The sequence below is a fragment of the Gracilinanus agilis genome, chromosome 1, assembly GCF_016433145.1.
Source record: "Gracilinanus agilis isolate LMUSP501 chromosome 1, AgileGrace, whole genome shotgun sequence".
In the NCBI taxonomy this organism is placed as follows: Eukaryota; Metazoa; Chordata; class Mammalia; order Didelphimorphia; family Didelphidae; genus Gracilinanus; species Gracilinanus agilis.
Genome location: NC_058130.1, coordinates 643488411 through 643515526, shown reverse-complemented (window position 1 = coordinate 643515526; position 27116 = coordinate 643488411). Strand labels below are relative to the sequence as shown.

General features: G+C 33.5%; 1 protein-coding gene and 1 non-coding gene across 4 annotated transcripts in view; one reads left to right on the top strand and one right to left on the bottom strand.

Annotated features, from left to right (window-relative positions):
• The window catches only part of AZIN1 (antizyme inhibitor 1), a 33367-nt gene extending 6685 nt beyond the window's left edge, over positions 1 to 26682 (top strand). The window contains exons 2-12 of one of the 3 annotated variants that reach the window (XM_044668704.1): positions 126 to 263; positions 11611 to 11809; positions 12942 to 13115; positions 13739 to 13911; positions 15926 to 16060; positions 18080 to 18161; positions 18919 to 18993; positions 22120 to 22279; positions 22918 to 23030; positions 23293 to 23507; positions 25460 to 26682. In XM_044668704.1, coding sequence (XP_044524639.1) covers positions 11708 to 11809; positions 12942 to 13115; positions 13739 to 13911; positions 15926 to 16060; positions 18080 to 18161; positions 18919 to 18993; positions 22120 to 22279; positions 22918 to 23030; positions 23293 to 23507; positions 25460 to 25574 — 1344 coding nt within the window. In that variant the 5' untranslated portion in view covers positions 126 to 263; positions 11611 to 11707 and the 3' untranslated portion in view covers positions 25575 to 26682. Of the gene's footprint in view, positions 1 to 125; positions 264 to 7119; positions 7206 to 11610; positions 11810 to 12941; positions 13116 to 13738; positions 13912 to 15925; positions 16061 to 18079; positions 18162 to 18918; positions 18994 to 22119; positions 22280 to 22914; positions 23031 to 23292; positions 23508 to 25459 lie in introns of those variants that run through there. The other 2 variants (XM_044668690.1, XM_044668698.1) reach the window with 2 other exon arrangements.
• Positions 19021 to 19163, bottom strand: LOC123232609. Its single transcript, XR_006505148.1, has one exon. It is a non-coding gene; the product is annotated as a U4 spliceosomal RNA (small nuclear RNA).
• Positions 26683 to 27116: the final 434 nt, after the last annotated feature.

The window sequence follows — 27116 nt, the reverse complement described above, 5'->3', positions numbered from 1 at the left end:
CTACCAATAGAATCTTGGACTGGTTTAGATTTTGTTCCAAGATGTATATATTAGAGTTAGAATTTTTTTAATGACTTTAAATTCTTAAAATCATATGGTCCAAATACTTTTATTTTCCTTCTTAGGGCGAACTTTCTGACCAGGTATACAACTATCCAGAGGGCCTAGGAGAAGTGCTGTATAGAGAGCAGTTCGACTTCAACGCTGAGCCACCTTGGGAACCTAGCTGATGATAGGAGGGTTCCATCTCCTAACTTGTCCATGTAAGTGCTCACTGGGAAGCTTTATTGTTATGACGCATTTTGTTTTGTTTTTCTTATTTTTTGATGGGTGGAATTGCATGTTGCTAAGCATTCATCTTTTGGTAACTTGGTTTGTTTAAACATCTAAACTAGAAATGCTACGAGGACCTGCAGAAGAGTATTCTGGTGTTCTAAATATAAAAATATTGAGGTAAAATTAATGTTCAAATGTGTAGTCTGTAGGTTAGGTAGGTATTAACTTGTTTTATAGTATTGTTATCGTTTGTGTCTTAGGCACATAGCCCTTAAAATTTGTTGGTTTAACCATATTTGATAGTTATCAGCTCCCTTCCACAGTCTTTGTAAAATCTTAACTACATCAGTAAAGTTATTTCTATTTTCAGACAGATTGTTGTTTGAGAAGATTTAGAAATTTGCCTACTTAAAATATAATCCGTGTCTTAAAGTTGACATATTACTGTAATTCAGTATGTTGGATTTGAGTATTGGGTATATGATTTGATATTTGTATACATATATGAGAAGTTACTTTATATTCTGGGCTGTTTAATATTGTAGTTTGCCGGGAAAAACATTTGATTCCTCTGGATGCAAAAAAAAAAAATTAACTTGGCTTTTTCAAATTGGTATGTTTGGCTTAGAGCACCTATCTTTTAAGAAATACATTTGCTTCTTGACTTTAAATTATTTACCTATGTCTTAATGGCAGAATTGAGGAGAGAGACGTTAGGTATGTTTTGAGTTGTTTTAAAATGGACTATCAGGCTGAAGGGAATGTTAGTCATTAGTGGAAAGATTTTAACAGAAAACTGAATGGTAATCACTAGGTCTCTCTTGTGTTGGCTATGAGGTCATCAGACATTGTGGTTTTTGTCTTTATTTGATAGGTCACATTTAGTTTAATGTTGTCCTGAGTCTTATTAAATACAAAGGTGAGCATTTAATTAGCTTGATTATTTTTTATGTTAACCCGAAAAGGAGTTTTAGCTTTCTTAAGATCAATAAGAAGAAAAGTCTTATTGAACCATTTCGTTTAGATTTGGAAATACTATAGATTTTCAATTTCCTCCATTACCATGATGTAGCAGAGAAGGAATATCTGGGTAGTGTTTGAACTTTGAGGAAATCATTTAACTTCTGATGTCTTGATTTTTAAATTTTATTTTTATAAAAGGAATAGCTTTAGAATAGTTTAAGTCCCTTAACAACTTTAAATCTATAGCCTCTAGACATTTTCAAATTAGGCAGATTTGAAAGGAATTTTAAGTTTTTATTAACGTGTATTTCCAAATATTTTTATATCATTTTAAAATATTGTCTTATTCAACACCTAAATATTTCATCAATTCTCCCCCATTATATATAGGGTGGAATGTAGACATTTTTTACTTTTTTTTTTTTTTAAGCCATTTCTTCTAACTAGGATTTGAAAGGTGGGGTAAAAAAGTATTTCTAAGTTGTTATTATGTGAGCATTTTGACTTTAGAAATTGTTGCTAAAAGTATGTTAATATTAAAATGTTAGCATTTGGGAAAAGTTCCTGTTTTATTGCTCCTAGAGACTGGGCTTCAGTTCCAGTTTTTCCTTTAGCTGAGTAATTGAAAGTGATGAGTTGAGTTAAATAATTTCTATTGGTGTTCTCCCCTTTAGAAATTCTGTGATTTTCTATTATGCATTTTGTTTATGTAATAAACAGGTGAATTTGCAGTGACTTTTCAGGTAGGAAATAAGAAAGCATTCCTTATGAGAGAATTTGTATTATCAGATTTTGGCCTTTTTTCCTGGTTCTTGTTTTCTTTTTTGCAATCCTCTCTAGTGACACTCTTAAAGACACACACAACCCCGCACCTCCCCCCCCCCCACTGGATTATAGTGTATGCTGATGGGTATATAATTTAGGCAAAACAAAAATTTTTAAATTCAGTTACAATTAAGAGGAGAATGCTCTCCTTAGGTTTTTTTTTTATTAGCATAAAGGATAGTGGTATAGAACGTATAAAAACAAATCAGTGAATACTCTCTTGATAAAATATCCTGAAGAATTAATCCCAACAAATCCTAAATTTGTTGACCAGTATGTAGGTATGTGTTGATTTAAACTTAAATTAAGCTCCATTGCCCTTATGCTACATAGCTATCATAAGTGGACTTCACAACATCATATAGTACAGAAACTTTGACCAGTATCACTATTCTTTTTATAAGCAACCACACCAAATGACAAGAGTGGCACAAATTACAGAAGTGTGATATCACTGTTTAGTGATATCAGCATATTTGGATGAAGTGATTTATTGGGGTATTATAATCTTGAAAATAATTTCCTCTGGGAATAATTGTAAGAATACAAGACTTTGAATCTAAACTTGCTCAGCATCAAATATGCCTTCAATTATAGGGGTTGAAGTAAAAGAAAACATCCTTTTATAAAAGCATATAACATTTAAATAAGTATTGGTCCTTACTTTTGAAGCATTGTGTTCTAATTGAAAATTAACTGCCCCACTCCCTAGTTGACTTTGTGTAAGTCATGTAACTTATTGGTCTCTCAACTGTAAAAAGAAGGGTTGCAGTAGATGCCTTCTAAAATACTTGAGTTCTAAATGTATGGTCTTATGACATTTGTACTACAGATATTATCCCCATTTACAGATAGGACTTGTTCATGATTTCAAGGATTTTGTCAAAGGCCAAATTGGAAGTCAAGTCTTCTGTAGCTTTCAGATTTATGCCTCTCCACTATGCCATTTTGCCTATTTAAAATTGTTATCTAAAGCAGGGGTTTTATAGTTGGCAGAGCTCTAAGGTGTGACATTTGTTAATGACTTCAGAAATAGATTGCTTTCCCCTCATGAAGTTTGCAGTGGTGGCATCAGAGACTATTCATTTGTCAGATAAGAGTCACAAAAGTTTAGAATTGTTCACATAACATTTTTATCAGTGTTTCCTTTGAAAACATGCATAATCTTTTATTTATAGCATAGAAAATATTGATATATAAGGATGATGAAAGGTCCCTGAAGTGGTGGGGGGAAATTATCATAACTAAATCATCATTTTCTTACTTTCACCTTTTTCAGAGATTCTTAAGTAGACAAGTCAAAGACATGTTTGCGTATCATATTCAGTAACAATATACATTTAGAACCTGATCTAAAGTTAATGACAACAAATTCAGTTTAAACTCTGGAATATCCTCTATGTAATTTGCCTTTTTTAGTACCTTTCAATAAATATGTGAATTTCAAATGTTAACATTTTAGTCTTATATACATCCTTTGCAAACTAAGATCATATTTCCCAAACTATTGTCTTTTTAAAAATAAAAACATTTTAGCTTTCAGCACATAAACTGTTGGTGGTGTCAAATATCTTAAAGGACCGTTTAAAATGTACAGTGATGAATGTGTTAATTTGCCTGATTAAAATACTTGTTTTATGCGGAATAAATTAGTTTTGGAACAGACAAGTAGAAAAATTATCTTGGGTGGAGAAAACTTAAAATAAAGTAGGATGTTGTATATTTCCAATGTGCAAATAATACTCTTGCTTTTTAAAGGCTATGTGAGCTATTTAAGAGAAATAATGGTAGAGCTGCAATGGTTTGTTTTGTTTTGTTTTTTTAAATTTTCAGTTATGTTCCTTGGGCATCATAAATTTAGAGCTGATTTCCACTCTTGGGCCCAGATAGCTTATAAGTGACTTGCCCCGGGTCGCACTGTGAATATTTGGTCTGAGGTATACTTTGTCCCCAAGTCATCCTGACTCCTAAGGCTTAGAACTCTTTGAACCATACCCTGAAAGTCAAACTTCCTCCCATAGTTTCAGGTTTCTTAAGTCTGTATCCTCGAGGCCTTTGTAAGAACAGAGATAGTGCAATGTTAAATTGCCTTTAATCTTTTTAGTTGACTTCGAGAAAATTTCTTAGCATATTTTTACTATCTTTCTTTAACTAGATGATTTAGCTTTTTGATAATTTTGGACAATGGACACTGTACCTAGTCATAAGATCAGGAGTCTTGTGTATGTTTCCTGGTTCTTTTATTTGGAAAAGTTGTTTCATCTCTCTGGGACTTAATTATTAAATGCTTGATATAAATGAAAACTTCTTTATGGAGCTTTTATGTGACACTAAATTTGCTCATAATAAAAAGGATAAAAAAAGAACCATTTCTGGAATAGTTGAGCACAAATGCCCTGAGCTTTCATAATTTTAAAGCTTGTTAACACTCATTTCTCCCTTTTCCTCCATAGTAATGCTTTTTGAATGTTTTTCCTAGCTTCCAACTTCTTAGGGACTTCTTTTGAGCTAAAACTCTAAGAAGGGTCACTTTCTAATCAAGTCCATGTAGGCCACTTTTCCTACAGTGACACCTTCCCCCTTCTCCTCTATCCCATATCCCAGAAACTGATTCCTAGGGGACCCAGACACACTTGTCAATCAGTTCAAACCTTGAGGCACCAAATCCATATATACAGAGCTCAGTTGTCACAAACTATTTATATAGTCAAGGAGAGTAGAGGTTTCCCTGTTCTTATTTCTTGTCTGGCTCCCCATTTTCTTGCTTACTCTCCTCTTTATTCTTTGTTATCTTCACCACCACCAATTCTATCAAGACATAAGACTTTTATTATTTGACTTGCATTTATGCCACATGAACAATTAGCTTGTCTTTTTTTTTTTTTTTTTTTTTTTTTTTTTTTTTTTTTTTTGACAAGTTACTTTAACTTTCTTTAAACTTTAATTTCCTCACCTGTGAATTGGGGTATGGGATGGAATTGGGCTACTTCCGAATTCAGACTCCTTTGAGACTTATCATTTATTTCTTCCCTTTTGTAAAGCATGATTAACATTGTTATAACGTCTAAGAATAAAATATCTACCCATATAGAATCACAGAAGCTGAATTAAATGTCAAGTAGTTTGTTACACTTCCAGTCATTTTAGTACAGGCAGCTTTGTGTAGAAAGCCTGGCCACTGAAGACAGAAAGATTGAGCTTCTACTCCCATGTATGATACATGGTGTGACTGTATGACCCTGGTCACATTATGCAGAGTAGTTGCTGTTCTGTAAGGGGAGTAGTTTCTTCTTAGGGGAATGTGAGTTGTGATTACAGTGAAAGGAATGTGAATTGGAGCTGGAAGACATGGATTCATATCCCAAATTATCTTGTAATTAATGAGCCTCAATACTTCAACAAAAGCTAAGGTCAAAATTTGAATTGAAGAGTAGTCTAGTCAATCTTGTTTGTATAAAAAAGTTATTTGAGGCTATCCAAGGCTTTGTCTTACCTAGGTAGGTATTACATATTACAAAACAAGTGCAAACCATCACCATTTCTTTGCCCTTAAGTTCACATGCTCTGCTTAAAAAAAAAAAAAAGAAAGAAAGCAATAGTTAAAAAAATGAGATGAATGAAGGGACTGTATTATGAACCATAATTTTCAATCTCAAATGTTGTTCAGCTTGGACTGAAATATTCAGTATTAATGCTAATACATGTGACAAGTAATAGCCCTAATGCTAAGAATAAATAGCAAGGTATTTTTTTTTAGTTTATGGAAAATATTCTTCAAGACTCTAAATATTTAAACAAATGAATTTGCTTATTTTTTACATTAAAGGAGAACCATTCTAGTAATCATAGATTGGTAAAGGGGAGAGAGAAAGATATAATACAATTCCTTTTGACTAACTACCTTCAAGAACTAGTAGCTAAAGGTTTGGCCTTTATTTCAAATTTGCATATCATTTATTAAAACATAACAAACTATTTGCCATATTTCTCATAATTATACTTCAAATAATACAAATCTAAATACATTTATTTGCTTCAGGAAATTCTTATTTTTACTAATTAGGAGGATATGACTAATTTATTAAGTTTATAGTTTTAAATGGTGTGCTTATTTGCTTAACTTAGATATAGCATGAAAGGACAGTAATTGTCTTTCAATATTACTGAATATCTTTCTCAATTAACTCCAAGAACTTAAGTTTCTACTACCTACTGATTAAGGTATCAGATTATTTAATTGGTACATTACCAGCAAGGGTGGGACTTAACCTCCTCCTATTTATTGTATTTATGTCTCCTACAGTTTCATATATTCTTCCTTTTTATATTTTCCTTGACCTATAGTCACACTGTGCTGGTAGCCTTCCTTCAACTTCATTAGAGAGTAGTTCCTTTTTGCCCCCTCTTTTCCAAAACTGAATAAAATAGGAAATACCATTTAAGCTTCAATTCTCCACCCTGATTAGTCTTTGCTCTTGTCACAACTTTTACTACACACACGCACATGCTAAAAATACTACAAGATGAGATTCAATAAAAAGATCTTTCCTGGTACTAGCCTTTTGGTGTAGACATAGTGGGGATTGGATTTTCTGCTCCCTTCCACCTCATAGATCACTTGTATTGATGCAAGTTTATGGGGATTTAACTTTCGCACCCTGTTTATATAAAACTATGCAATAGTTTTCTCAATTATTAAGGTAACTTGAATGGTAAGTAATGTTCTCCATTTTTAAAATGAGGAAGTTATTATATAGGTGTGACATTCACAGGATGGTGTCATAGAGGAAATGTGTTTCAAATTTAGTGAGTTCTGGATAGAGTGGTAAGTTATAAAATGCTAAAAGTAATAAACCAAACCTGTCAAGGGTAGACATTGCCCTTCGACCATTAACAAGGTAACACTGTGGTTGATCATGTTAAGGTTCGGTTTCCTGCTTAGGTATCTCTGGAACAGTACTCCCAACCTTTCAGCTCTCCCTGTTCTACTTCCAGGGAGGTCTCCACTTCAGAAATCCAAGACCCATATTCATCCAGCTTGGTGTCAAGTGGGCTGTTGCTGCCAGAATTATCTTGTGATTATTTGAGAGATGTATCAGTTTCTTCTGAAGTACAATCAACTGTAGAAGCCTTTGTAGCAGGTGTGTAACAAGGCAAGTGCTCAGCTGCTGCAGTCACTACTCTTGGAGCTGCCTTCTTGATTACATGAGGATTCAGCCTCATGAAAGGTTCCACGGAGCAGTGCTTGGTTCTTTGGAGCCTTATGTTTCTTCGGCAGCTACTGATGGAAATCCTACTCAGTAAAACCTGATATCCACAATCACCAATATGAAGGCACCAGGAAGTACTGAGAAAGGAAGGTTAAAACTGTTCCTCGCAGCTGTGAAGCCCAAATGGAAGTTACCTTTTTAAATATTACAGCTGTTATTATTACTGCATATGACTGGTACAAGCAAACTGAGTGTTCATATTGCTAAGCAAACTTTTCCCCCTATATTTGTTTGCATAAATTTTGGACTGTAGAGTGACAAAATGCAGGTCTTTGTTCAAAATTAACTTGTCATGTTCTAAAGTGTTTTAGAAAAAGGAACCTACCTGAAAGTTCCACTCTTCAAAATATGAGGCACAGTTGCTTAAAGCTTCTGCTGCCAATTGTTACATTCTGATGTCAGCTAGTGCCGGAATGTGCCAGCATATAGCTAATTGTGTAAGCTGGAGAGAATAGTAACTTTGGAGAGGTATTCTGGTTCTCTGTTCTAAAACTAAATTGGTTCTAGAGCTCTGGATTTAGAAGTAAAGGAAATAAAATGTCTAGAACTGATTCCTAAAGGATCTCTTAAAATAGTTCTGGACTGCAGTAGGCCAGCCCTCTTACTAGTCAATGTTGCTGGATCTCTGTAACATCCTACAAATAATAAGACTGGTTCTTTAGCTTTCTTTTTGACGTACTTTAAAACGTGATGGCAAAATTTAGTTTGAACAAAGACTTGTAAAAGGTACAAAAGTAAAACTGATCTGTGATTACAACATGATGCTTTTAGCCATTTACTAAAATTAGAATTTCAAGTCTCCCACCCCTTTAAAGAAAAAAATTAAATTTTGTGATAGCAAGAAGTATAGTTTTGCCAGCATACTCTTTGAGTAGGTTTAGGGGAGGTTTTAGAGGGATTTTAAATTTTTGACTGAGATAGATGATATAGATTTATTATTGCAAATAGGCCTGATAAATTATTTCCCTTAAGAAAGAATCTAGAGGTAACCAAATTTTCAGAATTAAAAGACTTGTCTGCAATACCTTAATATCTTTTATATACTTTTAAAATCAGAAAATAGCAAAATCAAGAAATCGACCCTAAGAAAATACTTATTTAGTATTCTAATTCTTGGAGGGTGCTATAGGCTAAACATATATAACAGCATATGGCCATTTGAGAACATATAAATTTATAGAACAAATATCAACGTTTATCAAGTGAAGTATCCTTTTGTATGGTTTAAATTAAGTAAGCCTACAACAACACCCAAGTACATTTTTCTTAAGTTCCTTACCCCTAGTGCTTTCCTTTTATGAATTGATAGAAGTTACAGAAATCATTTGTTGTGTATTGATTTGAGCTTCCTATATAGGTACATTTGGGTTTTATCTATGGTTTAAAAAATCCAATTTAAAACAATTTCCTATGGAACCTATAATTTTTTGTTAGAGTTGGTTTATCAAAGCACGTAAAGCTAAATTTAAAAGTGTAATTGGGTAACTGAGTACTATTCAAGTTAGCACATAAATGAATGCATACACACTAACAATTTGATTCCTATTCAATGTAATTATACCCTGAAAAAAAATTTTTTTTCTGAACAATGTGGAGTTGAGCATGGATTGAAGGCTACTGATTGAATAATGGTCTTGGTAGGTTTTACTCCCGAGTTGTTGCTCAAAGAAGTACCATGTTAGGGAAAACTACTTTTCTTGCAACAACATAGATAGAAATGGGTCAGTCCTACTTAAGAAAGCCAGACCTGCCTGCTCTCTTACAGGAAAGTTATCTGTCATTAGTGGTTCAAATAGACAATCTTAAATAAATTAAAATAAGGCTAGTATGCAGTTTGGCCTCTTAAATACCACGTAGCATTTTAAGAGACTTTTGCTCCAAAATTCCACAATATTAACTGAATGGTACAGGGAAGAATTTAAATGTTTTTCTGATAACCTCTACTAATTGGTTAAGGAGACTTAAGTTTCCTTGTGTCCCAACTGCAGAAATTTGTATTGTTTTGGCTTGATTAATTGGAGATTGTATTTGCCTTTGCTCATTGGTTAATAACATTTTCTATCAGGCAGAAGGGATTATTTAAAAATCATGAATCATCTTGGTTCAGGTTGTCTAAAAGTAAAAATTTTAATTGTAAACACTTATAAAATAGTTTTTGAGCCCTGTCTGTAGAAAAAGGTAATTTTAAACTTTAATTTGTGTCATCAGTGTTTTAGCATTCATTTCTTTGCAGACTTTGGAAATAATTAGTATTTCTATATTCCATGAAACTGATGCGCTTTCAAAAGACTAGGTTATTGATGGCTTGAATTTTGTGGAAATTTAAGATTTGAATTTTATTGCTGAGTGAAACTTGGGAGACATTGTATGTGTTGTAACCGTCTTTTCTTGGAAGCTATTACCTAATGCTGTAGATATGTTTTTAAGTCCCATCATAGGGTAAAAGAGGAATTCCAGGGACAATTGGGGTTAAGTAGAATAGCATATTAAAGCACTGGGTTTAGCATTCTTCTGTTAACTTAATTGCCAAAGTAAGTTAACTTTTCTGGTCACTTTCAGCTTTCAATCTTGTGTCCCAGATGAAGCTAAGATCATTTTTTAAAAATCTGCCAACACAGCAAATCTCTTTGACTTAACACGGACAACAGAATTAGTTTTCCCCACCCTCATCCACCACTGTCAGGCAGTGACTGGTATAAGGAAAGAAGAGGTGAGGACAGTATCACAAAGCCACTGTAGTCCTAGTCTCTGCATACTGGTGAAGTTCACTAACTATAGAAAGTGTTTTGAAGTTCCCAAGATGTTATAGTTATCTCTTGGTAGTCTTGTAGAAAAAAAGATCATTTCTTATCCTGACTATATCCATGCTTAATGAAAAGGCAATTCATGGTCTGTAATGAGTTTTATTTGATAACGTGAGCACTAATACCCAGATCAACAATTATATTTTATATATAATGTTTCACCTCAGGGCCTCAGTTTCTTCATCTATAAAATGAAAGATTTAGACTTAATTTCTAAGATCCCTTCCAGTGCAAATGCTCTCTGTAACCCTTTCTATAAAACTGTAGTCTTGTGACTTAATGAAAAGATAAGTTACTAAAGTTCTGATCACTTTATTCTGTATTATAATATTGATATTTGTCAAATGTCATAGCCCTAATCATTAAATCCTTAATAAAGAGGAAAGAACTGTATTATGCTGGTCTAAGGAGGAATGGGTATTCCAGGGATAAGATGCAATATCCAAAAAGAAACTAATTTCTTGGGACCTGTCTAGGTGGTAAACAGACTACTGATAACTGTAGGCATGACACTGTTTAAGGCTCTGGCTCTTGGGACCTTGTTCATATGCCTTTGTTTTGAACTTCTCTGTAGTTCTGACATGAACTTTATTTTTCTGGTTTTGCTTCACCCCCTGCCCTCCACCCCCTTCAGCAGCAAGGTTGTATCAAGGTCTTGTGAAGATCTGGTGTTGTGAAAAATGTTAAGTTAACTAAGTTCATTTGAGGGGGTTGAGGCTTTTTTTTTTTTTTTTTAATGGGAATACTTAATGGAAAAGTAAAGATTTTAAATAGTTGCCAAAGCTACAAATTGAACCAGTAGTACTATCACCAAGGCAACAGAAGGCTTTTACACTTTCACTCTTTACCTTACATCCCTCCTGGTATCAAAAAGTTTTATAATGATTATGTTGTACAGAAAACTAGTCAGATAAGTTGTTATTTGTTAACTAGGGGTAGTGAACTGCTAAACTTTTTAAACTAAGTTTTAGTCTTCTATAACTTTAAACCCCTTTGAAGAAATTGATTTGATCTAGATTTATCTCAAAAATGAGACATTTGTAATTACCAAAATGTATATATGAAGTGGATGAAGTAGGGGATAATCCAGACTGGGTAAGTGCCCCGAGTAGTCTAGAATTGACTAAAAGGAATTTAAGTGGTGTAAGGGAATCATAAATAAATGGTAAATCTGCATAATCATATGCCTGGACACTGCTGAGGCTATATTTTTTTGAATGATTGGGCACATATAATATTCTATGCAATTCATATTTATAAATCCTTTGAAATGGGTTTGTGGTTACAAAGGCCAATATATAATATATATTAAAATCATAGTGTACCATGCCAAATGGAAACACTTGGACAGTCTTTCTGCATAGAATGTTGTCACATTTTTTTAACACGTATATTATAATTGAATTTAACATGATTGTTGAAGAGTTATTTTGATTGTTAACTTAGTTCATTATAATCCTTTATTCCAACAGTTTGTTGCATATTCTAAGGACCCAAACGTAAGGCTTGGTGGCCCATCTCCTTGTTTTTCCTGGTTTATGACTTTCGGCTTTGTGGAATACGGCTGAGATGAAAGGATTTATTGAAGATGCAAACTACTCTGTTGGCCTGTTGGAGGAAGGAACACATCTTGGAAATGTTATTGATAACTATGTATATGAACATACCCTAGTAAGTAAATATCATAGGTTCTACTAATGTTATTTATAGGGTTCTAAAACCTGCTCATTGAGTCTTTCTTGTTCGGACTAGATTCAGAGTAGTCTCAGGATAATTGTCTATTAGGTTCCTTACTATACCACCTACAAAGGTGTCTTACTATACCACCTACAAAGTAGGAGGAGAGGAGACCCCCTCATATCAGTTACTTTAGTTTCACAGCATTCAGTTTAATTGTTCTTTTAGGACTACTTAGCATATTGTTTTTAGGTTCTGCTTATTTCACTTTATATCAGTTTCATGTGTCTTCTAGTGCTTCTGTATTCCTTTGTTATATATAGCCCAGTAATACTACACAGCTTTCCCTATCACTTTGATTTTTCTATCAATAAGCATTTGTTTCTAGATTTTGCTGCTACAGTAAGTGTTGCTATAAATATCTTGGTGACTTTTTGGTGATGTCTTCTTTACAAACTCTTATAAATTGACATAATCACTATTTACTCACAAACCATCCATATTGGGTTATAGAAGAATTTCAAGAAATTTTAGTCAGATATATTGACTTCTCTTTCTCAAGATTGCTTATCCCATTTCTAATGATTTTTCAGAGATTATAGATATATAATTGTTTGAGCATATAGAGATGATTTGACCAAATTGATGAATTTGAACACACGATAGGTAGTTGCAGGGCATGTTGCCTCTTAAATGCTTTTAATTTTTTTGAGAATCATTTCTTGGGAGGAGGGGGAAAAAAGATAAAATTTTTAGTTTTCACTCTTCTCCCAAAGTCTAAAATATATTCAGATAATGCCAGATATTCCTCTCACATAATTATTGCTATTCCTGACTTTATTACTCGAAGCACTCCTAAAAGGAGCTCTGAAGACCCATTTATGTGTTATAGAAAAATGTGAAATTGTCTTTTTCCTTCTATAATTTTAAATTCTTTGAAACATTTTTATTTTAAAATTTGCTTTTAATTTCTGGGAGCATGCCTACAGAGATAAATGACCAGAGTTTTTAAAAAACTGTTGTGAAAAACAAAATAACATGACGCTAAGGAGTTCATATTTTGAACACAATTGTTTGATTAATGAATAACTTTCCAATTCCTCGGTTTTTTTTCATTCTTTCATAGACAGGAAAAAATGCATTTTTTGTTGGAGATCTTGGGAAAATTGTAAAGAAACACAGTCAGTGGCAGAATGTTGTGGCTCAAATAAAGCCATTCTACACAGTAAAATGTAATTCGGCTCCAGCTGTTCTAGAAATTTTAGCAGCTCTTGGAACTGGATTTGCATGTTCCAGCAAAGTAAGTAGATTAGTGTTGCTTTTTCCCTCCTTTCTTTAGGCCAAAGCAAATCCTGTGTTTGTATCCAAAGGGTGTGTTTGTAAAGCTGGGAAATAATCATTAAAATGTCAAGATGTACTGTATTCTGAAATTACTATGCTTTTTAATCTTATGTAAGAATTGGAAGGTGCTTTTTAAAGTTTTTTAAGTTATGTTATCTTGAACTTGGTCAGAACTTTTTTATCCATTTCTGTGCCTGCTAGTTTAAGTTAATCTCAGGCTGATTAAAATAAATAAATGCTATTCTTTACTGTGCATATCCTTTTTAGCACTTTGACAGAATATCTTGAAAAGTCCTAAGTTTTACTGTAAAGGAATAAAAAAATTTTTTAAGCCATAGGATTATGTCATTGGGCATATTTTGCTTGCTTAAATTACTTGAAAAATGATTTGCCACCATCCTAAAATTTTAGCTGCTCTACCTTTTTGCAATTGAAGAATCAACCATAATCCTTTAAAGTTAACCAGAAACTAGTATATATTTTTAGATATGTATTGATGAAAATAAATTAATCCATGGAGGGGGGGAGTAAATGTCTCAAATTCCATTTGTGTGTCTTTAGATTGATTTTTCTTTTTTTCAGAATGAAATGGCATTGGTGCAAGAATTGGGTGTTTCTCCTGAAAACATCATTGATATAAGTCCATGTAAGCAATCTTCTCAGATAAAGTATGCAGCAAAAACTGGGGTTAACATCATGTCATGTGACAATGAAATTGAATTGAAGAAAATTGCACGTAATCATCCAAATGCTAAGTAAGTGCAAAATTATACATTCTTGGGTTTTTCTAATTACTGTAGGATTCTTTATTTTTAGCTGAGTAGTGACCTTGTAGCTGGGAAGAAGGAAAATAAAATAAAACATTCAACCTGTTAAATTCCATTTTAAAATTACAATAATAGACAGTGCTAATCAGCACTTTTCATTATAGTTTCCCTGTATTGGATTCATTTGTAGTTTCTGTGATACCATATTCATTTGAGGAAGAATTGATTCATTTCAAATACATTTTGTAAAATGCATCTCCCCCCCCCCCCCTTAGCCTTAAACAATTTAGTGGACCCATTTTATTTATGCTTGTAAATTACAGAAGCTGTTAATTTTTATTATTTTTAGAGTCCAAAAGATTGGAACATTTAAATTTCCCTGTCCCAGAATATGAACATTTAAGATAAAAATGAGGGAAAGACTGATCTTACTGTACCATTACTTTTACAACCTCAAAGAAGGAATTTTAGCTTCTAGGCTACCTTACTATATAGTATTATTTTGTTGGGGTGTTTTTTTTTGTCTCTGGCTTTTTTATAAGTAAGATTAGGTGTGTGCTAGCAAAATGAAATCCCAAGCTACATTAGTAACAAAGTTCTTTTGAAACAATTTACTTTTGTCTAAAGACTAGGCGGATAGTTTTTAGGAACATGGTAGGAGGTTAGAGGAGTACTACATAATTCAAAGTAAATATTGATGGAATAAAATACTCTAGCTTTGGTGTTTCACTCTAAAAAGGTTTTAAAAGCCTATCTACATTTAGATTCCATATTTTAAGATGGATTTTTAAAAGATCTTAGTTATAGCAATTGTGGGTGTAAACACAAGGACAATAGCCTTGTTTGCCAATAAGTGAAAATTTTTAACATGGCTGAGAACTATATTTGAAAGAACATTTGTTAAATGAGATTAGTTATATCAGGTTTAATGAATATGGGGAAATTCTATTTATAGCTCACAATAGTAAAATGATGCAGTCTATAAATATTGAATTGAGCACAAAGTAAGGGACTTTAAAAGTACCTGTCTTCTCTCAGGTTGTGAGCCTGATGGAATATAGGTAAGTTGCTTCTCTTTTTTGGCAAATTATAATAGAGCTTACTTTTCACATTTTTCTTTGAATATGTTTATTTTGACTCCCTACCATTTATATCTTCATGTAGTCTTGTGCTCAAAGTAAATGGTGGATTTTAAAAGGGTGTGTTGTGTGTGTGTGTGATTTTTTTTTAATACACTTGGGATTATTGGCCTTCTGTCTTGCTTTCTGAGCACCTGGCATTAATCTTAATCTTCTGCAATTTCTCTTCTGGGAAAGCTCTTCTCCTTCCTGCCTCCCCAAGTCATATTTATTGTTTTTCTAGTGGTGTCATTGTTTATAGATTTTCTAGGTGATTTTTTTTTTTTTACAAAATTCAACGGAAAGTTTACTAATTTTTAAAGTTTTATTTTAATTATTTTAATTGCAATCAAGTTTTCAAGGAAACATTATACTTGTATTAGATGTTTATAATTTTAAGTAATAATTTAAAGGTTCAGCCTAATATAGGCCAAAATACTAAGTTAAAAGGTTGCCAACTATCTCAATATTAGCTCCAGCTTGAAGGAAGGCTTTTTTGAAGGCCTGATATTTTTATTGGAAAATGTTATTTCTGTTTATTACCTAGTCTTTAAATTAGCCAGGTGAATTTATGGACTGACGCACTTCATTTGAAAGTAACGTCGTCTTTCATTACAGAACCCAACTGACTCTTGGTGCTACAACAGTCTTAAACTTGCTGAATTTCCATATTCCCATCCTTGTTAGCTCCATGTTTTAGGCCCTAATTGCTAGTTTTTTCTCTATACAGGATTGTTTTTCATTAGGTTCACTTGACTCACCGATGATGGATTGGGAGAGAGCACTGGAAACATAATCAACACACTTCTGACAATCTTCAGGCTTCACATGTGCTGATGATGATGTAAACCAACTGTGCCCCAATCATCTTCCCCTTCTCTTAGGCTCTTACTACACATCGCAACAGAAGATATTAGTGGAGATGAAGAGAGTAACATGAAGTTTGGCACCACACTGAAGAATTGTAGGCACCTCTTGGAATGTGCTAAGGAACTTGACGTCCAAATAGTTGGTGTTAAGTAAGTCCTATAAAACATTATATTGTTAATATTATTATTAATATATTATTAAAAGTAAATCAGTTTATTATTAATATTCAGTATAACTTCTTTGCTGATTTTCAGGAATTTCCACATAATAATATAAAATGCAAGTTTATCTTCTTTTTGAAATTTTACTTATTTTCGGCTTGTTGCATTTAGAGTAAATCTTTTGTGCCTCTGGAAGTTTACATTATTTATTTGAAGATAGAAATCATCTTTATGCTTATCTGTAGGGATCATGTAAATAGGAAGAACATTAAGAAAGATTGGGCCCTGATATTTTTTCTCTCTGTCAGATCAAGTAATTAGAATACTATGAGTAACTAGAAAGTAATATTTTTGTGACTATATACCAAATTTCCTAGGGGGGATTATGGGTTAGGTTTTTGTTTGAGGGGTGGGGAGGTATGTTTGTATTTTTTTGGATGCATTTTTAAAAATAGTTTTTGGAATAGATCCATTGTTGATGGTTCTTGTTTGAGAGTATTTCTTCCCTCTCTTCTCTTTCACTAATATATTTGAAAAAAAAAACTAAATTGATTACTTTGAGCTTGTAGGCTAGACCAAAGATTATGCATGAATAAATGTACTTTTGATGTTCTAGGCCATAAAACACTAAGAAATACTATGTAGTAAATAATGCTGAAATGGGTTTAAAATGTATTTTGTCACTAAGAATATATAGAAAATGCAGAACTGTTCTGGTGGGTGTCATTTAAGGTATCCCACATTATTATTATTTTTTTTAGATCAATTTTCTTGGTTAAACTGGGAAATCACATCACCACACCTCTGTTACTTAATCATTCAGCCCTAAAAGCATACTATTGACTATCAGTATCAATGAATATCTAAGAACATAGAAATGGAAATTTCATGTTTTATTCATATGTGATGAATATTCCTAGGAAAGTAATTTGATGTGACATTTATACTTAAATTTCATTCTGATGTAAGGATTGAATGCAAGACCACTCATATCTTACGGAAAAAATAGTGTTTTTCCCCCTAAATTTTAGTGTAATTTTTTTTTATTTTTAATTTACTCATCTAAATTTTTTTTTGTTCCAGTCCATTAATTGATTCTGTAAGGGAACGTCAAAAATTGTATCTAGCCCAATGACCTTAACTGTTAGTAAAGAAGCTACAGTCCAGAAAAGTTAAGTTCTGTGTTTAATAGTCTACATAACTAGAACAGAGACTTGATTTTGCACCATTACCAATCTTTTATAGACAAGGCAATTATTCAGGGAAGTGAAAACTGTATTTGAATTGAGATTCAAGGTCAAGCAGATACAGATGTAGGTTCATAATTCAGCTCTACTACATTATCACTTTTATGACCTTGAGCCAGTCACATGTGTTTTATCTATAAAATTGGAAGGTTGGACCAGATGATTTCTAAGGTCTCTTCCCATTAGCTCTACTATCTCTTATACTCATGGCAAAGATTTGCCTTTTACTTTAAAAAGACATAACAAAGATAACTATTTTTTTAAGAAATTGCTTTTTTAAAACTTGGGAGAGGGGTTTGAGGACTTATTGAATTAGAGACACTGTAAACACTCCACATAAACATTGTCTTACACATTCTTTTAATATATTACAACCAAGCCTTTATGAAATATTAAAATAACAACATTTATCTTGTCCCTTCAGACATCGTTAGCCTATCTTTAAATCACCTGTTTGTTGACTTTTATGTTTTACTAAAAACGTGTGTCCATGCCCACATATTAATCCTATTTAGGTGTAATAGTCTCAAAGGAACAATTGTGTATGTGTCTCTTGTCAACTTTTGTTTGCAATAAGGTGATTGTTTTAGTACCTTTGGTTACAATGTTGCTTGTGTCATTTTTGAAGTATGGTGTCAGGGTATTAATAAGGAAAATTATACTATTGAGTAGTAAAGTGAATTTAAGAGTATAAAGAAACCTTTTATTTGCAGTTCCTTTTAAAAACATACAAACTTTTACTCTGTCTTTAATCTTTCAGGTTTCATGTTTCAAGCTCTTGCAAAGAACCTCAAGTATATATTCATGCTTTATCTGATGCTCGATGTGTATTTGACATGGCTGTAAGTTCTTATAGTTTTACTATATACTTGTAGCTTAATAAAAGAATTATTAATGGACTGAAGTTCAAAATATTATTCTCCCTGTGTTCTTCTGTTCAATTGCTATAAAATGACACAAACTTTTAGATTTTTCATAAGATAAATATTTTGTGCTAGGTTGGGGGTAGAGTAGAGTTTTAAGTGTTGTTAGAAATTAGTTCTTAGGAATCTGATTCCTTTAATATAGAGTAGTAGTGAGTTATCAAAAGATTGGTTTTTTTTGCCCACAGGATTATGCAGATACCAGTCACACTATTGTGCTTATTTGCATCTGCAACAAGAGAAAATATCCAGAATGATCGCGGTATATAACAACTAAAATAGAATTAGGATATAAAACTTTAGGGTTTTTTTGTTTTGTTTTTAGCTTTCTCTACTAGAGGAAATAATTAAGGAGCTGAAGGTATTCTAAAAGGATAACAATATTACTAAAGATTATAATACACAGGGTTTAGAATCAGATGGGTTCTTAGGAATTTCTAATCTCGGCAAATGGAGGAATTGAGCCCGAGAGTGATTAAAAGTCACATAGGTAAGTGGCAGATACTGTATGAACCAAGTTCTTTGATATCAAATACAGTATTCTAATCCCATGTCACTATTGCTTATCTTGTTATATTTAGGCTGAATTCTCAAGTTGAGATTCTTTTGAGATGGATTTAAGTCTTTGAAATTTTTTTTGTAAAGCTTTTTTAAATGTATCATTCATTGCCTTTAGGGAGAATTTGGCTTTAAAATGACCATATTGGACATTGGCGGAGGCTTCACGGGTAGTGAATTTCAGTTACAAGAGGTAAAGTTACATTGATTCATAATTTTTATTTCTAAATATATGTAGCAATGATTTGCCTCTATCAAAGATTATAGCAACATGTACAGAGCAGATCTTTATTTTTTCAAATAGCAATAAAATCGCACCTCAGATAAACCTCATTGGCTACAATACTACCACTGCACAAAGCTACAAAGCAGATTTTCATACAGGGTGACAGTGGGCATAGTTCATTCAGATGAGTAGTTCCACAGCATCTTCAATGTAGCTACTATTTATTGAAAGAATTCTAGGAGTTAAGTAGTTCCCAAGAATCACATCTATCACATCTGGCTAATAAGCAAATTTAGGCTTATTTAATCTTTTATATTCAAAAGAGGGGCAGAAAATTCAGAAAAACCTAGTATCATAGATCTGTCTCCTGACCAGGTTTTCCACTCTGCATTCACCTTATAATGAGCCAAAATGAAAATAAATTCTTTTGAAGTATTACAGGGGAGAATGGAAAAGTGTTGGCTTTTAAATTTTACATGAAATGAATTTTGTGAACATGTTAATTTTGGTGGTACTCTATTAATAAATCTAATTTACATTTTGCCAAAGTAAACTATTTTAGCACTTGACCACTATGTAAAAAGGTTTTAATGGCACTTTGACAAATTAACTACAACTGTGACCATTTCTCTTTCTTAATAAATGTCTAAACTCCATACTGGACATAATTTAGCCATCTTCCTAACTGGTCATTTTCAACCCTAAATTACCGCATGTATCCAGTCAATTGTCCAGTCTTGTTTCTACATCCACAACATCTTCTATTAATCTCCTTCCCTCTTCCCAAAGCATGGTCCTCTTTGGGGCCCTTGTTCCTTCTCTTTGACTATTATAATACTCTTTTATAATACTCTTGAGTGGTTTCCCTTCCTCTAATCTCTCCAGTCCATCCTTCATATAGCTGCCAAAGTGATTGCCCTTTATAGCCTGTTCCTATTCTTTCTTTTAAACTTTATTTCTTGTTGTTGTTGTTGTTGTTGTTGTTGTTGTTGTTGTTGTTGTTTATGACTTTTCGTGATCCTATTTAGGGTTTCTTGGTAAAGATACTAGAGTGGTTAAACCCGGGTTAAGTGATTTGTCCTGGATTACACAGCTAGTAAGTGAAACCTGATTTGAATACGAGAAGATAGGTCTTTTGATTCTAAGCCTGACACTTCTCTGTTGCTATCTAGCTACACTTTGTTAGCTTATTATATATTATTTCCCTTACTGTCCTCTGCAATCCAGGTAGTCTGGCTTTGTGAGTCCTTTTCTTACCTATGCCTCTAACTCAGTGATTCCCAAAGTGGGCGCTACTGCCCCTTGGTGGGTGCTACAGCAATCCAGGGGGGTGGTGATTGCCACAGGTGCATTTATCTTTCCTATTAATTGCTATTAAAATTTTTTAAAATTTTAATTTCCGGGGGGCTAAGTAATATTTTTTCTGGAAAGGGGGCGGTAGGCCAGAAAAGTTTGGGAACCACTGCTCTGATTGTCCTCTGTACTTGGCATGCATTCCCTTTTAACTCTGCCTCATAATCTCTAGTTTTTTTCAAAACCTCCCTTCTGGCACTGCCTCTGAAGCCTTTCCTGATATACCTCCACTAAACCCCGAACACTTCCCCCCCCCCCCCCTGAAATTACCTAGTATATGTTGAGTTTTTATATCCTTATATTTACATATTGTATCCCTTGATATAAACTCGAGGACAAAAAGACTAACTATTTTTGTCTTGCTGTCTCTGTCATATAGCACAGGGCCTGTTGGTACATGGTTGGTCCCTGCTTCAATAGGATTGACCATAAGTTGTGTAATTCCAGGAATGATTTGTTTTTATTTTAAAATCTTTACTTCTATCTCAGAAACAACTCCTAAGACAGAAGAGCAAGGGCTAGGTAATTGTGTTTAAGTGACTTTCCAATGGTCACACAGCTATAAAGCATCTAAGGCCAGATATGAACTCGGGTCCTCCTGACTGTAGGCTTAGAGCTCCTATCCATTGAGCTACCTACCTGCCCCTCATTGATTTATTAACTGTTGAGATCAATGACTTTTACCAGTGCTCATTCTCAATAAATCTTCAGCTTTTGTCAAGGGTCAGGATCCTTTGTGTCCACTAAGCTCTCCAGGACAGTCTTTTCTCTCCCTTGGCTTCTATGACACTAGTCTCTCTTGGTTCTCTTACTTTCCACACTTTCATTATCTTCCTCTTTCTCTCTCTCCCGCATCCCACCAGAAATCCTAAATCCTGGACCTTTTTGTTTTCTGTATTCTTCCTTGATGATCTCATTAGTGCCTATGGTTTATTTATTTGTTTGTTTTTTGGGGGGCCCTTAACTTCTATATATTGGCTCCTAGGTGGAAGAGTGGTAAGGGTGGGCAATGGGGGTCAAGTGACTTGCCCCAGGGTCACACAGCTGAGAAGTGTCTGAGGCCGGATTTGAACCTAGAACAACCTGTCTCTAGGCCTGACTCTTAATCCACTGAGCTACCGAGCTGCCCAAGCGCCTATGGTTTTTAATAAGTTTAACCCCTTACTATTGTTCCTGAAATCTTAACTTACAACTGATTATCTGCCAATGGAATTTTTGACGGTAGTTATGATCAGATTTCAGATTATAATCTATAGTCACTGGTAGAATGGGCATTAGGAAAACTTTCATCTCAATTTGTTGTCAGTATAAACTATATATAGTAAATTCTGTCTTTATTAACATTCTCTTTCCCTTTTTTAAATGTTTATATTATTATGTGTCAGAAGAGAAATGACTTAAAAAACTAAAAAAAAAAAAACACTAAAAAATAGATTGTGATTCTTAAATGTTAAGAGAGATCATCATGATGGTTGATCTCAATAGTGCATATACATATTATAACCCCAACCATATTTTTATTTTCCATTATTTTATTTATATGGCTTATGAGACTAGTTTTGTATGCTTTGAGAATGTGGATAGGTTCCTAAAAAGGATAATAAGCAATCCATTTTGCTTAAGATGAGAATCAAATGGGTTTTTGAACTACTAACTTTTGGGACTGATTTAGGTTAAACTAAGTAATAACTGAATCATTTACTGTCATACTTAACTGTCTAGTACTTTGTAATTCCATAGGTTAATCATGTCATCAGCCCATTGTTGGATGTCTACTTTCCTGAAGGATCTGGCATTAAGGTCATTTCAGAACCTGGAAGCTACTATGTATCTTCTGCATTCACTTTAGCAGTTAATATCATTGCAAAGAAAGTTGTTGAAAATGATGTTTCCTCTGGAGGTAATAATTTTTAAGTTTCTGAAGTAAAATATGTTTTCTTTCTTTAATTAAACTTCCCCTTTTACACATTGACTTTTAATATTATACTGAAGAGAATCAACAAATGCTAGAACCTTTTTTCTTGGGCATAAGGGGAACATTTGTATGTCTTCTGAGGCTTACATGTCTAAAAAAATAGTACCTTACTGTCCTAATATTACTCCATTCAAAATACCAAAAAGGAAGTGGCAACTTCTGGTGTTTTTAGTTTACTGTCACTGTTGTAGGTTTAATAACAAAAACAATAGTGCTACAATTTCTTTATTTTCTTACCTTAAAAGATTTATGTGTTCCATGAATAAGTTCCTTATCTTTAATTCTGCTTTTGCAAAACTAGTCTCAATTTATTTAATTGCATTGTATGATTGAGAACCCAAAGGTTATTTTTAGCAGCTTATGATCAGTTATATACTGTCAGCAATCCTGATAGGGATTATTAATGAGTTGTTAGTTCTTTTTTTGCCCCCCTAAAGAACCATTTTTTTTTTAAATAAAGTGAGCTATAACTTTTTGGTAATTGTTCCCCATATTATTTTTTAAGTATAGGTTAGAATTCAGTCTACTAAAATTCAAATTGCCATAACCTTTTCTTTCAGTAGGAAAAACCGGGAGTAATGAACCAGCCTTTATGTATTACATGAATGATGGTGTTTATGGTTCTTTTGCAAGCAAATTGTCTGAGAACTTGAATACCATCCCAGAGGTTCACAAGGTGAGAGCATTTAATCATTTAACAAACAAATACTTATTAGATATACATATAAGACACTGAGTAGTGTTTGTTACACTGAAGAGATAAAAGAAATGGAGGATACTAAGAAAAAGATGTCTCTGCCCTTACTTGGCAAACTTGGTCTAGCTATGTCTTAGAGATTGGAGGGAGGAAGGGAAAGAATAGTGAGAGTTAGGCAGAAATTTAAGGATTTTTCAATTTGGGAATTCAATGTAAAATTAATTTTTTTATCTTTTTGTAGAAATACAAGAAAGATGCGCCTCTGTTTACAAGCAGCCTTTGGGGTCCATCCTGTGATGAGCTTGATCAAATTGTGGAAAACTGTCTTCTTCCTGAGCTGAATGTGGGAGATTGGCTGATCTTTGATAATATGGGAGCAGATACTCTCCATGAGCCATCTGCTTTTAATGATTTTCAGAGGCCAACTATTTATTACATGATGTCATTCAGTGATTGGTAAGATATCCAGCGTTTTAGGGAGGTTTTTTTGTGTGTGTTTCTTTGTTTTTAAAAACAGGTGAGAGATTTGGAGGTTTCATTTGATGGCATTTTTAATTATGTATTAATCCCTATAATCTCTTGTTCCTTTTTTGGGTAGGTGGGAGCATAAATTCTTTAAGAAGGCTATCTACAGTAGATATCTCTATTTCCTTGCCTTGCTCTACAGGTTGACATCCAACCCCATCATCAATCAAAACTACCTTCTCTGAAGTTACTAATAATCTCTCCTGTTCCTCCTCTCTTACCTTGTTTTAGAATTTCTAAGACAGAAGAGCAACAAAAGCTAGTCTATTGAGGTTAAGTGACTTGCCCAAGATTACACAACTAGGAAGTGTCTGAGGTCAAATTTGAACTCAGGTCCTCCTGACCTTTGCTGTATACCTAGCTGCCCCATTAACAATTTCCTAATTGTTGAATCCAATGACCTTTTTCTTATTAATCCTTATTCTTCTTGACCTCTATAGCCTTTGATAAGGTTTGTGGGGTCCATCTTTTCATGATTATTCACTTTAGGTTTTCATCATACTCTTCTCCCAGATCTCTTTCTGGTCCTCACTCTGCTGAATCCAGGTCACCCCACTTAATTAAGAGTGTCCTGTAGGACTTTGTCCTGGGCCTTCTATATTCCATCACTTAGTGATCCCATCAGCTCTCAGGAATTTAATTGTATCTATGCTGAGAATTCCCAAATTTACCTATAAAACTCCATATCCTCTGCTGACTTCCAGTCTCACATATCCAACTGCCTTTTAGACATTCTAACCCAGATGTCCAGTAGATATCTTCAACTTAGCATATTCAAAACTAAACTTTACCTTAGAACATCCTTTTAGACTTCTCTATTACTGACAAGAGCACCACTGTTCTCTCAGTCTTTGCAACTAAGGTGTCATCTTTGACTCCTCAGTCTCTTTCCTTCGTCATATTCAATCTATTATAAAGACCAATCTATTTTACCATCCTAATCTCTTGCATATGCTTTGTCTCCTTTGACACTGCCAGAGGCCTCTCATCATCTCACACCTGGCTAGCCTGATTATTGGTCTACTTGCTATGTCCCAACTGTACATCCTCCCTCCATTCAGCCACCAAAGAGATTTTCTTAACCATGTCACTTCTGCTCCCACTCCCATTCAATGATAAACTACAGTGATTCCTTATCACCTGCTACCCAGAATAAAATAAAAAATGCTCTGTTTGGTTTTTTTCATACTCTTCTTATCTCTCTTTGGTCTTTTTACACTTCCACTCCCTACTTCTTACATACTCTTCAGTCAAGTCACAAAGACACTCCTTCATCTCTGCTTACTGTCTTTCAAGTTCTAGCTAAAATTCCAACTTCTACAGTGTTTTCCAATCTTTCTTAATTCTAGTACCTTTTGTTAACTATTTCCTGTTTATCCTGTAAAAAACTTATTCATGCATAGCTGTTAATCTCTCCTTCCTTCCCCCCTCCCCCAATTAGACTGCCTTTTACCTTTATTGCTTACCTGGCACTTCATAAATGTTTTTGACTGACTGGTTACTTGTAACATGAAGAAAAGTTTTTATATGGATTAAAAATGTTATTAATCATCATACTTCATGCCCACCATTGAAGTTAGGTTACATAAGAAGGCAGCTTTAAAGTCAGGAATACTTGAGTTCAAGTAAACTGCTGAGCAAGTGGGACCTTGGACAAACCATTTAGCATCTTTTCCTCTCTCTCCCTCTTCCTCTCCCTCTCCCCCTCTCTCCCTCCCCCCCCCAAAAGTCTGTCTGTGTGTCTATATATATCTATATATTTTTTTAGTTCAACGAATGTTTATTAAGTACTGATATACATGGCTATATTATAGCTTTTAAATACTGTTAAGTGATGATTTCAGCAAAAGTTAATTTCAGATATTTTCTTTTCAATGATATAGGTATGAGATGCAAGATGCTGGAATTACTTCAGACACAATGATGAAGAACTTCTTCTTTGTGCCTTCTTGCATTCAGCTGAGCCAAGATGACAGTAGCTTTTCCACTGAAGCTTAAAAACAGGCATTAACGCTTCCTTTTAGACCTGAAGTTGCAAGTTAAGCTTGTCTGGTCAACATTCCAGTGTGGAAGAAAAATTGAACAATCTTAACTATTCACTCTCCAAAACTTGAAAGAAATTAGTAATAATAGCTAATTGGGACCAGGCAAAACCAGCTTACAACTACAATTCTTTGGGGTGAGGTGGGAATTAGATAATGTGTCCAGATTTAAACTTACCAGTTGTCCAACCCCTAAGCGTTTAAAATAAAATATGCAACAAAATGGATGACTTAGTGGAGATGGAAGCCCATCACTTGGGTTCCCCATTATAAACCGTTTACATACAAGTACACAGTTTTTATACTAAGGATTCCTGTTAGAAAGTCTTGTAAAGTTATTGTCTTTCGCCCAGATATATCAAATGTCAGTGGAAGACCAGTGTGACATCATTTAGATATGTTTAGTGTATTTAGAATGTGTAAATTTGTGCTTTGAACTGTAGTTTAATAAATGTAAAATTGCATCATAGTATTTGTTGTATTTGACCTGACGTAACCCTTGTATGATTGCAATAAAATTTTGTGTAGATTTTACTGTTTTTTCAGGCTAAAACTTTGGGAAAGGGGCTAGTTAGCAAAGGTAGTTTTGAAATAGATGTGTATATGACTGTTTTGAAAGTTATTTTTCTTTAGCCCATTATTTCAAGTTTAGTTTGGCAGTACTTTTAATTTTTCAATTATTTAAGTTTTCAATAATTTAAGTAAAATAAGTTTGATAAATCATTGTGAATTTCATATTCTTTACTGGAAAGTTGACATGTAGTTTGCAATGTTTATTAAGCATAGTATGTTTCTTTTAACAGTTCTAACACCAAAAATGTTAAACCTGCAAGCCCAACAGTAATAAATAGATATTTGTATATAGATACAATGCATGTAGTACCTTAGATATACAAATTACAAGTGTTATTGGCTGAGATGGTAATTTATGCTAAATAATTAACAGTGTGTGTGGGGGGGATAAATTGCAAGTAGTTATTATGCATATCAGTAAAAAGAAGGGCTATATCCATCTTAAAACCTTGATGCTCTTTTGCACTGGATATTTAAATTTTTTAATTGCAGGAAAGCACACTATTAAGTTTTTCAACTACAGTAATAGGAAAAAAACAATTTTGGAGCTATTCCCTTAACTCATTGTTATTTTGAATTCATTTATCATTATTCTTTATTCTTGTACTAATTTGGTTGGAGTTTTTGTTTGTTTATTCTTAGCCTGACAGTGTTTAGTCAGGATTTGGAATGTTCACTGCTAATGTATTAATAATCTTAGCTTTCAGAATTGAAATAGTAATGAAATAAGAATCATTGTTCCTAACTTATCTTTTGCTCAGGTGTGGAATTTCTGCCTTCCAAGTGGAACTATAACTTCACATTGGTGCCAATTGACAGAAAATCCTAACCTGTAATTATGAGTTAGGAATATAATATAAAGGTGGTTTTTACACATGCTTTAAAGCAGAAAGAAATTGATCATGACTCTCAAATTTTCAACCTT